The 15,602-nt window shown below is 42.3% G+C and overlaps 1 protein-coding gene across 1 annotated transcript in view; it reads left to right on the forward strand.

Annotated features, from left to right (window-relative positions):
- The window catches only part of sphkap (SPHK1 interactor, AKAP domain containing), a gene marked incomplete at its 3' end in the record, with an annotated part of 134,736 nt that overhangs the window by 40,052 nt on the left and 79,082 nt on the right, over nucleotides 1-15,602 (forward strand). Inside the window, exon 2 of the mRNA XM_084064302.1 lies at nucleotides 7,442-7,550. Within this exon, the coding sequence (XP_083920428.1) occupies nucleotides 7,491-7,550 (60 nt within the window). The 5' untranslated portion in view covers nucleotides 7,442-7,490. The remainder of the gene's footprint in view (nucleotides 1-7,441; nucleotides 7,551-15,602) is intronic.

A 15,602-nucleotide genomic window follows, 5' to 3' on the forward strand; every position in this document is an offset into this window, starting at 1 on the left:
GATCGTGAAGCTCTCTGCCTTTCTGAGGTTAGGAGTGGACCCAAAGAGGATGCATTCCGTTTTGCCCAGGTGTAATGAGAGCTTGTTGTCGGAGAGCCAGATGCAGATCTTGTTGAGTTCAGAGCTGAGAGTTTTCTCAACCTGCAGCCTGTCCCTGTCCGAGACTAGCAGGGCCGAGTCATCTGCGAACAGGAACAGGTTGCAGTCGCAGGCTGACGACATGTCATTCACATATATCAGGAACAGTAAGGGTCCTAGTATACTTCCTTGGGGAACACCACAAGTCACTGGGAGGGGGGGGGACTGGGTGCCGTTTACTTCCACCACTTGCTCCCTCCCTTCCAGGTAGGATCTCATCCAGTTCACTGACGTGTCATCAAAACCTATTGCTCTGAGCTTATTGATCATAATCGGGTGATTAACGGTGTCAAAAGCCTTCTGGAGGTCCAGCATGACCATGCCGCAATATTTGCCCTTTTCAATCTCTTGTTTGATAGAGTCGTTCAAATAGAGAAGGCATGTGTCAGTGGAGTGGTTTGTTCTGAAGCCAGATTGGAATTTGTAGATTAGATTTTTCTCGGCAAGATACTTGTCGACCTGTTCATAGACTATTTTTTCCATGACTTTCGAGATGGAGCTTAGAATAGAAATAGGGCGGTAGTTGCCAGGGTCTAATTGGTTTCCTTTTTTGAACAGAGGGGTCACCCTTGCTTTTTTGAAGTCGTTGGGGACCTGTCCCTGTGTGGTGGAGAGGTTGAATATGTGGGTAATGATTGGAGCAATGGAGGCGGCTGAGTCTTTTAGAAATTTGGGGGGGATATTGTCGAGGCCTGTGGCTCTGTGTTGATGAAGAGCACTCAATTTTTTAAACACCTCTGTTTTCACAGGGGAGAGTTTAAAGTCATCTTTGCAAACACCCTGTTTTTCGTAAAATGAGACAACATACTCCTCACCATATCTCCCAGAGTGTGGAGGAAGTTTTTCAACCAAATCTGAGGCTACGGTCGTGAAGAATATGTTGAGGATTTTACTCACTTCGTGTTTGGATGAAATGAGAGTGTCATTCACCTTGAGGCTTAAGTTTGAAAGCCTGGTTTTCAATTTTTTGCTGCAGCCTAGGAGGTTCTTGAGTAGCCTCCAAAGCTCTCGTGTTTTTTTTTGATTTTCCTCAATCTTGTCATCGAGGTAGCTTTTTTCTGCTAACAGGAGCATGCTATTTACCTTGTTTCTTAGCTTGTTTTTTTCCTTTTCAAGTTTAGCTACGTGGGATTCGAGACCTTTGTTAAAACATTTGGCTAGTTTGATCCTACTTTTATGAAGCTCAGAACACTTTTTGTCTCTGACTTTCATGGCAGTAAGGATGTCCGAATTCATCCATGGTACCGAGCGGGTTTTGACCCTGATGGTTTTCATGGGAGCCACACTGTCCAAAATTTGAATGAATTTGGTTTTGAAACAAAGCCAGGATTCGTCTACCTGTGTGCTGTTTAGAACGTCGGACCAATCCTGTTCCTCCAGTCTGTGATCTAAGTCCTCACTCTTATAATTTTTGAGGTCTCTGATTGTGACTGTTTTGTGGTAACCGGTCTTAGGTTTACGTTTCTTTCTGGTGCAGAAGATCATGTTGTGATCAGATATGCCACAGGTGGAAACACCACTATTTAGGATTTTTTCCTTGTCCGTTGTTAGAATGAGATCTATGGTAGTTTGAGAGGAAACACACAGCCTTGTGGGCTGAGTGATCAGCTGGTGGAGTGAATGCCGATCACAACACGCCTTGAATGACTTATACACTGACGCTTCCTTGCGGAGTATGTCAGTGTTAAAATCACCAAGAAGAATCGTCTCCGCATGGTCCACTTTAGCTAAGCATTCATCAAGTCTATCATAGAAATCAGTCTGGTTAGGAGGTCTGTATATGGTACCGACTAGCACAGGTTTGGCATGTTTAAAAATGATCTCGTGGGAACAGAGCAGTGTGTTGCCATTCATGGAAAAAACGGCCACGTGTCCTTTACCCAGTTTAAATCACTTCTGGTGTAAACAGTCTCATGCATGGAACAAGGAACACACCGGGACATATGTGTGGAATTCAACATGAGCTGAGTTCACACACAGTTTCAGCAAAAAGCGTTTTGTAAATACTGGGGTCATGGACTGGTTACAGGACACTTGGGATTACACTGTGAGAGTTGTTTTTGTAGTTTATATATGTATTTTTGATAACGTTTTGCTGTTGGTAATATTGGACTCCTATTTTATCCAATTGTCTTCTTTTTCAACTCTATTCCCTCCATTTTTGGATTCTTCATTCGACATAGAATGTGATACAAATCACAAAAGTTATTCCTGTATTCAAGCCATCTCGGGGTGAGTAATTGATTAGGGGAAGTGTTTAAGTGCAAGTTGCATAGCTGCTGTCCATTGTCATGTTTATCCTGTCCATTGTGAGGTCCTCTGCACCAATGTCACCCAGATACAAACCTAAACAATGCTTGTACTTGGTGATTAAAAGTGGCTAAGATTTGGTTTCAGATTTGTATTGGGAACTCTCCTCATTGTTGCTCATAGATAAATAAATGGCTCAGGAGAGTAGCCGTAGGAGCAGTGATGAATGTGGGAGTGATAGTGGACAGTTATCAGGGTGGAGATAGGTGCGAACTGACACGACTGAGTACAGAGTAGATAAGAGTGCATGCAATTACGCGGAGTGACAGTTTGTGTAATCTCCTGTGTAATTGGACGTGTTGTAGCACTGGCATGAGGATGTGTGGAGTAGTACGACACTGAGCTTTTATGTGCCTGCATGCACAGGTATATGTGTGTAAGTGCACGTTTGTGACTATGTATTATGTATGTATGCATATGTGTGAGCGAACACATGCAATCAGGTGTGTGTGTGTGTGTGTGTGTGTGTGTGTGTGTGTGTGTGTGTGTGTGTGTGTGTGTGTGTGTGTGTGTGTGTGTGCGCAGATAGGACTGAGATAGGAGTCCAGTGCGCTTCATGGGCGAGGCAGTCAGAGAGTGGGCAAACAGCGTGATGGAGCAATTAATAAGGTCCTTAATGACCATTAACACGTTCTGAGCTGAGCCTCCTGCTGCTGATTAGTGTGTGGTTCAGGAGAGAGGCCTTGCTAATGAACCAGATATGCAATTGCATCTCTTTGATGAGGAACATGAAAATGGAGCGAAACTCACTATAAATCTTACATGAGAGAAAATGGGAACTGATTTGTTCAGGTGGATACTGAGTAAAATTGTAATGTTAATCTAACGCCAAAGAGTGTACAAATGGTACCACAAGCACCTGCAAAGGGCCATTTCCAGTAGTACACTCTTCAGAGTTAAATGAACACAGTGTACATTTCCTGATTTGCTTGGTCTTTCTTTCATTCTTTCTTTGTTCTTTTATAGCCATACTGTACCTGCTTGAATAATTAGAATCCTAACAACGTTCTTAGGGAATCAATATACTGTAAATGAACAATAGTTTGGTTCATGGACAGATTTTGCCCCAAATATGTAACATAATTGAGCACCAGAGAGAGAGAGAGAGAGAGGCTGAATGTTGTCAGGTCATCCCTTCCATTCCAAAGAATGATGAGGATGAGCTACAACAATATGCATTAGTCATAGTACACACGCATGTATGCCCACACACACATACACACACACACACACACACACACACACACACACACACACACACACACACACACTTCCATCTTTTTTTATCACATCATTTTATCACCTCCACTCTCTCTCTCTCTCTCTCTCTCTCTCTCTCTCCCTCTCTCTCCCTCTCTCTCTGTTGCTCTCTGTCAGTTGCTCATCTGCAGCGCTGTCACTCATCACTTGTTTTCTTTATCACTCAGACAGTTTAGCAGATTGATGGAGTTAGATGTGATGTGAAGTGGCCATCATGTTCTCATTATTCTGTAAGGACTGGGAGTGAATACAGTTTGGAGGACACACTTAACCACTTAAACCCTATAGTGTATGTTGCTGACTGTAGTCCTCTGAGGGAGATCCCCCTATTTCCCCTAAAATATGTGGCAAATCTCTAGCCTCGCGTGGCCAGACTATATCACTGTGTGGATATGAATCTGGTGCTTCTGTGAGGAAGTTTTTTTCCCAACGGGCGGGATCAAAAGAATGGCTCTGGACGCAATTGGTTAGACCTACAACCAACTACCAATTACAGTCTCCCATATTTGAATACTGGGCCCTGATTGGTCACCCCAGACTTCGGGTGCAGGAAATGGATTCACAATGGAGCGGTGCCAGACCCAAATCGCAGAGGGTGATTTTTTGTTTGCACTGGTAGATTCGTCTGGTCCTAGCAAATCTTTGCCTGTTTTTGACCAAAATGTTCATCTATTATCATTGTTTGCCTATTATGACATGGCCCAGAATAGAGATGCTAGGGTTCATGTGGTCAATGTGTGGTGCAGTGGTGTGGTACAGATTTGGCTAGAGGTCAACTCAGGAAGAAATCTGACTGGAATGAGATGACAATGTAATGAATCAGTTTGCCCGTGTTCTATTATAGATGAACATGACTAATAGTATTGTGCACGCTTATAAATGATTGGTTAGGTTGAGCTAATCTAATCATGCTAGTGCTGTTCTTATTGTTTTGTTTTGCTTTGCTTTGCTTATTTGCTTTGTTCACCAGCCATCAGTAGGCAGGTAGTATCGTCAGGCGGCATGAAGATACACAGGAAATTCCATGGCAATCCAGACAGTATAGTGTTTGAGATATGTTGTTTGGGACCAAAGTGGTGAGACCAACTGACTGACATATCCATCCTTAGAGTCCAAGTGACAGTGGCTGTCTGAAGACCGTTGCTTCTTGAAATGTGCTGGGTGTGGGTTTAAAGAAAGAAAGAAAGAAAAGCTATCTTTGAGTTGTGATAACAATGCAGCGTGCTTACAAGGGCACACTGTCCAACAGAGACAGCAAGACAGAGGGGGATAAATAGATGAGAGTCCAGTATCTGGTTCCATGGCCCAAAACAGACAGACCCACTAATGCATAACATGGGAATTGATCTCAGGGCTATTACAGGAAGGAACATATACGCATGCATGCACACGCACGCACGCACGCACGCACGCACGCACGCACGCACGCACGCACACACACACACACACACACACACACACACACACACACACACACACACACACACACACACACACACACACACACACACACACACACACACACACACACACACACACACACACACACACACACACACTCACTCTCACCCGCATAGACACTGGCTGCTATCAAATACTTCCTGGCAGCATATACAGCCCTCATTTGGACCCAGAATTTACATAATTGAAGGTGTCTGAAAATAGCACTGAGGTCTAAATAATGCAAAGGGCCATTAAAGAGAGCTAAAACAAACACCCAGCAGGGGGCAGAAAGAAAGAAAGAAAGAAAGAAAGAAAGAAAGAAAGAAAGAACAAGCAATGAGATATTACAGTAATTCAAAAGTTTCTTAAAGAGTGGTTGTCCTTTATGTAGCATGATTTACCTTTAGTTTACCTCACATAACGCACCAGAGGCAAGTTTATTTATTTAAGTAGAAAGGCAATTTATGAGTTACTGTATGATATAATGAAAAAGTACCAAAACCATGTCTTGTAATTGAACATACCTTACAGTTGAAATAAACAATATTTGCACAGAAGTATTTTCACTTTGTGGCTGGCTCAATAAACGTCTACAAATGGGTCTATGAGTGTGCCTGTCTGTGTGTCCAGGGATAATCTCACAAACCACTGGACTGATCCGTGGCAAAGTTCTTGTACATGCTGCCATTTCACATATGCTTGTGGGCATTTTTGGGCATTTTTTCAAATATTTATTTAATTTTATAATGGAAAGTGAATGGCAGTTAGGTCGGGCTGAAACGTTGCCCACATAGATACGTTGCAGTTGACTGACACCACAGACTGCCCACATGAAGTCTGAGATCCACATGGAGCCAAGACATTATTAGACCCCACCTTGTTTCCCACACTATGAACGCCTCACATGAGCGGATTTTGGTTCAAAATCTGCTAAAGTCCTGTTCATTATTTTCTTTGCAAGTTGCAGAACTTTTTGCTGCCCTGGCCATGGCGTTGATGAACTGAGGTGTTTTGATGTCGGCTTGTAGCGTAATTGTCAAAAGTCACTTATTGCAGCTTGAAATTTGTATACCACCAATAAAGCATACAGATCCATTTCGAGGGCAGCCACCAAGCTCAACACCTGCCAGGAGTGAACATGGGCCTCACACTCACAGTCAAGGTTTCGGCTTCCTAATTATGTACATCTTCTAACAGGAGTTAACTTACTTTTGTCTTACCTTCTCTTCAATCATTTTAAAGTAGAACATACCTGCTACTTATTTAATTGTACAGAGGTTTTTTTCAAGGTGACAATTATTCATCACAGGTCATTAAGCACCCAGCCTCCATGTTCACAGACACTTTGCTGATGGACCGATGATGTTTATTCTTATAGTTACAATATAACCAACCAATTCCAGGCCCCCATGGAATTGATTACTGCCTCTTCCGTGTTTGACAAGGAAGTAGAGCATAGCTATAAAAGGAAATGTCTGTTCTATACATTTATTACTATGCAATCGAAAATTTGATGGTATATGATTTTTGTCTCCGCCAGGCCGAAAGGCATGGTGAGAGAGTATGTTTTACCCCCTGTCCGTCCGTCCGTGTGTCCGTCCGTCCTGTCCGTCCGTTAGCAGCTAATCTCTGGCACCGTTGGCCCGGCCGCTGCGAAACTGTGCAAGCACACTCCCTGGATGGCAATTCAGAACCTCTGGCCCAAATGTTTCCTGTTATAGCGCCACCAGGAGGCCAATATGTGCACATATTGATACATTTATTGATACTACTCCTACAGATTTTGTCCAAACATCACACAAATCGGTACACAGTATCTCTATAGTCATGTGATCAACACGGATTTATCCGATTTCCCATATTCCATCCTGATTGCCTAAGATTGGCTTCCAAAGTTTGCAGGATTGGTCCGTTATGAATAAAATGCCTCAAATCATGAACGCAGCTTGCGATTTCCGTGAAATTTCACAAGCACATTTCTATTAGGCCGAGGAAGAAATGCCACCCTTTTCACATTGGCCTGTTATAGTGCCACCAGCAGGTCTAATTTTGCAAAACACATTTTTGGAACAAAATGCCTCAAATCATGAATGCAGTGTCCGATTGCAGTGAAAAGCCCTTGAACAAATGGCACCCTTTTCACATTGGCCTATTATAGCGCCACCAGGAGGCCACAATAACGTACCTGACCTGGCGGAGACCTGTGCTCCGAGGAGCACTTTTTCTAGTTATGTTCTGTTATCTGGCTACAAAATATAATACAACATTCATCCTCAATTTTTCTATATAGGTTGAATTCACCAACCTTCCTTGCCATGGACTGAGTGGGACTGAATTGTATGAACTGGATTGGACTGGATTGGACTGGATTGAAAGTCTGGACTGAAAGTCATTCTGCTGTGAGTACAATTTATACTGTAATATCCTCCCATTGATCCAGTAATCTGTAAGAGGTAAACTCAGCAGGGGGGGAAATATTTGTTTTCTCCCCATGATTGGAACATACTCAGGCATCCTTTGTTGTAAAGTACTCCCCCACCCCCCACCCACCCCTTCCCCGCACTGCTGGTGCCCCCATCGCAGCAGAGACAAATGGATGCATCATCAGCCTGTGCTAAAAATAGATATGTGACACACACAAACACAGCACAGATAAACACATGTGCGCACACGCACACACACACACACACACACACACACACACACACACACACACACACACACACACACACACACATAGAGTTGAACAAATATGCACAAGCATACACATACACAAAGTCATGCAAACATTCTCATGCACAGTTCAACACAGCAGACGTGGATACTAGACAGGTGGGAAACACTTTGCACACACACAAACATAACAAATGAGGAGCTCACACACACTCAAGTCAGTGGTCAGTGGACAGTACAGTATATATGATATTAGTGTGGACAGTAGGGGTCAAACATCAAAAGAGTTGCTGGAGACAGAGAGGATGTGCACAATTTATTTTCTCCGATTCTACGAGACCCCCCTTCGTCTTTTAAAGTGATCGCCGGGTGGATCGTTGTGAAGAAATATATTCTATGATGACCCTTATGGGAGTTAAATGAACACTCACGCACGCACGCACACACACACACACACACCGACACTAGGGGTGGGACGATATATCGATATCGCGATATATCGCGATACTTTCTCCCGCGATAAATAATCGATATACTGCTGAAAAAAATCGATATTGAAATTAAACAATGTGATACGTTGTTTTTCCGACTCTGTATTTGTGTAATGATGATTTTGAACTGTTTGGTACTATTTTATGTGTTTATGAATTGAATACAAGGACTATCGTGATATATCTTTGGTGAAATTTCATGCAATATATCGTGATATCACAATATATCGAATATCGGGATATTATTGTTATCGAGGGCCTAATATCGCCACAGATATCGTATCGTGAGATACCCATATCGTCTCACCCCTAACAGACACCACCCTGTCAAACATGAATATGGGCAGGCCATGTTTGTTTCCCTTAAATTATTATTAATTTATTTTTTTCCAAAATAGAAGATCTATAAGCTCACAAATGCATCGTGTTGTGCATCATATGACTTCATATGACAAAGTAGAAAATAGGGCTTAAGTGGTCCTGGGAAGCCCTGTTTGGCAGTGTGGTGGTCTTATTTTTTATTTAACAGATTAGCAATGTAAAGGTCACAATTCCAATGGGAGAGAAAATGCATTTGCATCCCATGAAAGGGCACACTGGTGTGAAGGATGCAAGCCTTGACCAGCAAAGAGGGGTTTCATAATACTGCATGCAGGCAACGCTGCTTGATGGTCACACATGCACAATTACAGGCCGAAGAACACACAACACACACATACAGTACATGTAGGTGAAATGCACACACATTAATAAACACACCTTGAAACCTATACATGTCATACTATACACTACGTACATTAAAATACACACGCACTCACACCACACACACACACACACACACACACACACACACACACACACACACACACACACACACACACACACACACACACACACACACACACACATTAACACAGACACGCATACAATGCATACATTAATAATATCATTGCTCCTAACTACAGTACACACATACAGTAATATATGTGGGTTAGCACTTGTGCACGTGTGAGGCGTGAGCCGTGAGTTGGCATGCACAAGCTGTTTGGTCACACAATCCTCTCTCGCCTTCTCAGCTCTTCGTAACGCGAAATGTCAGAGGCGGTCAAGAGTGCAGCAACAGTTCAAGTGTCATGTGACACCAATCTGGGAACCCATCGGCAAAGAAAGGAGAAAAAAATCCTGAATCTGTCTTGAGAGATTATGTGACACTGACATGGGGCAGTGAACAGAAAAATACTTTTATCCCTGTTCAGCTTATGTCCTCTGAAGACAACTTCTTGTAACACTCTACTACGTGACATGCCCTCAGTGGGGGATTGAATCATCACCGTGGCAGTGTAAATGCCATGGTTTACCCACAGAGGTACGACTTGCCACTGTGTAGTAGAGCATGCGTTCCCAAACTTTTCAGGCCCAACCCCTCAAAAAAATCATATTTGAACTGGGGCTATCCCCCACCCTGACAAACACTTGGAATTGTACGCATTACATTTAGTTTGACTCGGTTCCACAGATAAATATTGTGAAAATAGCCGAACTACAAGCTTGCACTGTGAGGCATCACTTGCATGGAATCTTCAGGCCCAGCGGACTTTCCCCCCGGTCCACTGCAGTTCAGTCCAGCCCAGTCTAATCCAGTCCAATCCAGTCCAATCCAGTGCAGTCCAGTCCAATCCACCGGCAATCCAGTGTACCCATGGCGCACATCCACCCAAAAATGTGTCCCAAGCAACTAAAACTTTTCATTGGTCGCACCAGCATACCTTACATTTAGCAGGTCTGTCTATGAATGTGTACAGTATGTGTGGGTGCACATAAATTAGATGCTGGTGCACGCCACCTATATGAAAAGGTTAGGCACACCAGTGCAATCAACTAAAAAGTTAGTCTGGAGCACTGCCGAGTGTTCAAATTTTCTTTTTCCGTTTCCATTTTTTTTGGTAGAAGGGACGTCACAGAATCCCAAAATAGACCAAAAAGTAAGGAAAAAGTGAAATGTCATTATGCAGGCCCTTTAATATTCTGTTCCCGGGGTGCAGTTCAGTGGCTGCCCACTAATACTTCAAATGGGTCAAATTCAGAGGATTAATTTCCCCACAGGGTTCAACTTATCTTGCACTGAAACATTTTTACAGTTAGACAAAACAGTATGTATATTGAATGCATTTAAAAAACAATATGTATCTGCCAGGGACAGAATTGTTCTTTGTAGAATTTGCGCTATATCTGTAACAATATATATATATGGATAAAGTAAGAAATAATTTAAACAGAAAGCAGAATGAATCTTTAGACCGAGTTGTTATTTTATATGCAATGCAATACAACACTTGTTTTACAACAAACAACAATCCATCACAATTTTAGGAGATAGTCTCAATGCTAAATATACAAGTCAGCACAGTCGGCTATTGATAACCTGTCTTCGAGCAACAGATTTGTTTTTCCCCCTCAGAACAGCACTCCTTGCAAATGTCAGGGTGATAAATTATTCATACTGCAAATTTGTTAGGCAATTCACAGTGAAAAGACAATACAGTTAGCTAGTATTCAGCTAGTGGGAGCAGTTGGAGGTTCTTCACTGCTGAGAGAGTGGGATGGGAGAGTGAGAAACCGAGAGGGAAAGATAAATGGGGTATTTTTATCACAGTACATTTGCACAAACGTAAAATTTGTCCTCTGCATTCAACCCATCCTATTAGGAGCAGTGCGGGCGCTATTAGTACAGCACCAGGGGGCAGTTAGGAGTTAAGTGTCTTGCTCAGGGACACTTCAAAACATTGTAGACCGGGCGGGTAAGCAAATCGGGAGTTCCCAGACGGCCTCTCCAGCCACTCAGCTATGGCTGCCCCCCATCAAACCATCAGAGAGGAGATATGGAAGTGGTAAGAGAAATAAACAAGAGATAAAGAACAAACAGGGTTCATGTGAGTCTGAGTGGTGAACACTTTCAGCATTTTTTTCGACACCAACAATAATAATAACAAATATTGTTTATAACCGGCTACTGTGTTGGTCTCAAGCGGAAGAGTGTCACAGTGTTAATGATATTTTATTCCCACCATGTTTTCTTAATACCGCCATGGCCAATTGCTTTCCTAAAACAGTGGAAAATACTTGTTGCCAGACCATTGCCTGTTCAGTCTGACAGATACTGTAAGAAGAAAACAAAATTAGAATTTTCCAGACAATCGCCCCAAGTGCAGATCAACTGAAATAAAACTAGAGACAGCTCTGATGAGCTGGAACGTAATGGGCCTAATGACGGAGAGCCTAGTTTGCCCAAGTGCACCTCACAAAAATGACTTGTGTCTGTGGAACTAATGTACATAGAACATAGATTATCTATGAAAGTATGAATGTGCAAATGCCTCTGTCCTGTCTGTTTTATTATATACTATATAACTGTTCTGCCCCCACTGCCAAATGACTGACTGATTGTTTGGTAGATTAGTTGGTTAATTGGTTAATTGGTTAATGTGTTGATTGGTTGATTGGTTGATTGGTTGATTCATTTATTTTTCAATAATCAATCAATTAACCTTTGTCCTACAGCGAATAGTAAAAATAGCCAAGCTACAAGCTCACATGCATCATAGTATGACATGTTTTGAGCATTTCTTTTACATTTTATATTTCGAAAATGTTCCTATATGACATTCCCAAAATAGGAATGCCAGTGTTAAATTGGTTACATTACTAAAGTATGGATTCCATTTCCAGGACACGTTACAGACACTCCTTTCGTTGAAAATACACATTTTTTGTCGAGTGAGACTTTGTCGAGTGAGAAGGGGTTGTGCGGTGAAGTATGAATAGACTTCAGATAGTCTAAGTTCAACTCCCCTGACAGCAAGGCCTCATGGCAAGGTGGACATTGCAATTACTAGATCCTGTCAAGGAGAACTAGGTCACCATAGCTCTCACTGCCTACTGCGTGTGTACACTCTGTCCCTGAATGTCATGCTTTGCCATTTTCTTCAACATCTCCCCACAATGTGAAATCCTGAGTGTTCATTTAACTGTGAGAGTGTAAAAACATGTTTTAATACTTCCACGGTTAAATATTTCATTTATAGTGCGGTAAGTACTGTAACTTTGTTCTTCTGATCATAGTGTCATTGTGCCATAACTCAGAAAATAAAACTGAATTGAATCATAGTGTGCAACTGTGCATATGTGTCTACAAATACAATGTCTCAATTCAATTTTATTTATAAAGCGCCAATTCACAACACAAGTTATATCTCATGGCACTTTTCATATAGATCAGGTCGAGACCATACTCTTTAATTTACAGAGACCCAACTGTTCCCCCATGAGCAAGCACTTGGCGACGGCAACAAGGAAAAACTCCCTTTTAATAGGACTAATGGGGATAAGAGGGTGGCGATCTGCCTTGACCGGTTGTGTTGAGAGAGACTGTGTGTGTGTGTGTGTGTGTGTGTGTGTGTGTGTGTGTGTGTGTGTGTGTGTGTGTGTGTGTGTGTGTGTGTGTGCGTGTGCATGTGTGGAGAGAGGGAAACAGCACAGCACCAACAATAATAACAATACCAACTAATAATAGTCCTCAGAAAATACTTGCTCTTTACACAGTTAGAAATGATATCAAGCCAGATTTTCTTCCATCGGAACACAAAATGTGCCCACTGTCCTTCAGGGCAAATCAATAGCCCTATTTTGAAATCTCTTTAATCAATATAGCACATCGTTGCTGTCGGGTGGAAGCCTCATATGTTCCGACACTCCACACCAGGTCTTTAAAAATGCAGTGTGTATACAGCAGGGATGAAGATGAGAGAAATTTAAAAATACAGCTGTGGATTGATTGAAGCTGTGGATTGGACAGAGAGAGATTGCATGGCATGGCCCCCCACTGTGGGGGAGAGGGATAGTGTGAGAGGAGCAGAAAGAGAGATTGAAATGTGGGGATAAAAGACACTCGAGCAGCAAATTTAACTTCACTTGTACAGACCACACGCCTGTGAGTTTGAATACAACCCACGTCTTGTCTGGTCTGTCCCTTCTCCTTATGCCCTTGGTTTCTTATCTCTCTACACTCTCCTATCTGAAATAAAGCGTACATAAAAAAGTACATCATGAATACTCTTGTTGCGGTGTCTCGGTAAAGCACTTGCCCACCATCTGGCCTCACTTCCCGACAGTGGTGTAAAGTAACTCTTAAGTACATTTACTCAAGTACTGTACTTGAGTACAATTTTGAGGTATTTGTACTTTACTTGAGTATTTCCAATTTCCAATACTTTTACTTATACTCCACTACATCTCAGAGGCAAATATTGTACTTTTACTCGACTACAAATATAACAAATATAACATTTTGATGTGTGCGGCTTCATTCACAAACTGCACACATGTAGTAGTAATTTATGGGACTACCTCTTTTGTTGCTTTGTCGCCCAGATTGCGCCTAAACCGTAACCTTTAACTTCACAAAAACTATGCATAAACCTATAAGCTTATCGGAATCGGTAGTTCTTTGCTTGCTTTCACATAGCAAAAGTAGAATGACAAGGTGTGAACCTGGCTACGGTAACGTCAAACCTATATGTGTGGCTCCTCTACCCAGTCAGCCACTGTCTGAGTGGCTGATAACATTTTCTTGGACTCTACCTGCAAAATAGAAACTCTGATGAACTTTCAACACAAGGTCAGGGAGAGACACGGACATACCAAGCCTGAGGTGCAGTGAGGACGTGGCACCTCACAGCATGACAAATACAGACACTGGCATTTCAGTTTCACCATTATGGACTCTTCTCTCCTCTGTCCTCTCTCCTCTCTCCTCTCTCTCTCTGTTTCTCTCTGTCTGTGTGTGTGTGTGTGTGTGTGTGTGTGTGTGTGTGTGTGTGTGTGTGTGTGTGTGTGTGTGTGTGTGTGTGTGTGTGTGTGTGTGTGTGTGTGTGTGTGTGTGTGTGTGTGTGTGTGTGTGTGTGTGTGTGTGTGGGGCTCTCTCTCTCTCTCTCTCTCTCTCTCTGTCTCTCTGCCACTGTCTCTTTCTTGCCATCCATGCGAATGTCTGCAATTCCAGAAAGAATGACTCATTATTATTGACATCGAACGACCCAATCCCTTCATTACTTTATCGGTCCATGGCGGTCTACTTTTTCTTTTATGCTCAGGGACTGTTTGGAGTGAGCAAAAACGAAACATATCATTTGAAGCCTTCTCAGTACGTGTCCATTTTCACACACTCCGAGTTAAATCAACACTCAGGTTGGACGGTCACAAATGACCGTCCAACTCTCTGTTGGACGGTCATTTTATGAGCCGTTGAAGACATTCCACCTGCACTCAGAATGTTTACAGGTGGAAGAGTTTGAGTTTTTTTGTACAAGGAGTTGTTGATGTGAGATAAATAAGTAGGCCTAACCATTTTTAATTTAAATTAAAATCGATAAAAAATGAACAATGAAAATGAGAGATAGATGTGCTGGCTAGATAGTTATTCCCACTGTTGCTGTGAGCGTGTGTGTGTGTGTGTGTGCGTGTGTGTGTATGTGTGTGAATGTCTGTCCATTTGCCTCTTTGTATACGATACGAGTGTGTGTTTGCTTGGTGTATATAGGTTACAGTGTGCTATGAATAAAGGCAACATATAAATGGAGTGAATAATGAACGAGGCTGACAGCTGGCAGGTGGAAGCACATATGGAAATGTCAAATAAAGAAAGTGATGTGAAGGAGTTGACGGCAGTTTACATTGTGTAGTCAGCCTTTGTATCATCAGCATGACACATAAACACACACACACACACACAAACACACACAGAAAGCACGGAAGGTTACTGTAGACCAGTGATATTCAACTGGCGGCCCGCGAGCCAAATTCGGCCCGTGGGGAGTTTTCTTGTGGCCCTGGAACACATTCCATTTTGAAGACATTTTTGTATAATACTCTTAGATGGTTGGTTGTACAGGATGACCATTTTGATCATTTCTTTATCATAACCGTTAACCAAAACTTGTTAATGGTTCATAATTAAGGGGCCATTGTTTGCTATAGTACAACATGATGCCCATTGTTATGTGCTACAGGTCCTATATAGGACAATAATGGACATATTATGTCCATTTTGATGACATACTGCTTCATACTGCATTTACGCATTTTGATGTTTGAGAGGATAATATCTGTGCCAGACCTTTATACTGCACAGGTTTTGATCTTTGATTTGAAAATACGAAGTAGGCATTTCATTGTGTCCTTTGCTCCGGACCCTGGCATGGAAGGGTCTTTGTGAGAAGAGTAGTGGAGCCAAGC

The sequence above is a fragment of the Gymnoscopelus microlampas genome, assembly GCF_963454915.1.
Source record: "Gymnoscopelus microlampas genome assembly, chromosome: 8".
Classification (NCBI taxonomy): Eukaryota; Metazoa; Chordata; class Actinopteri; order Myctophiformes; family Myctophidae; genus Gymnoscopelus; species Gymnoscopelus microlampas.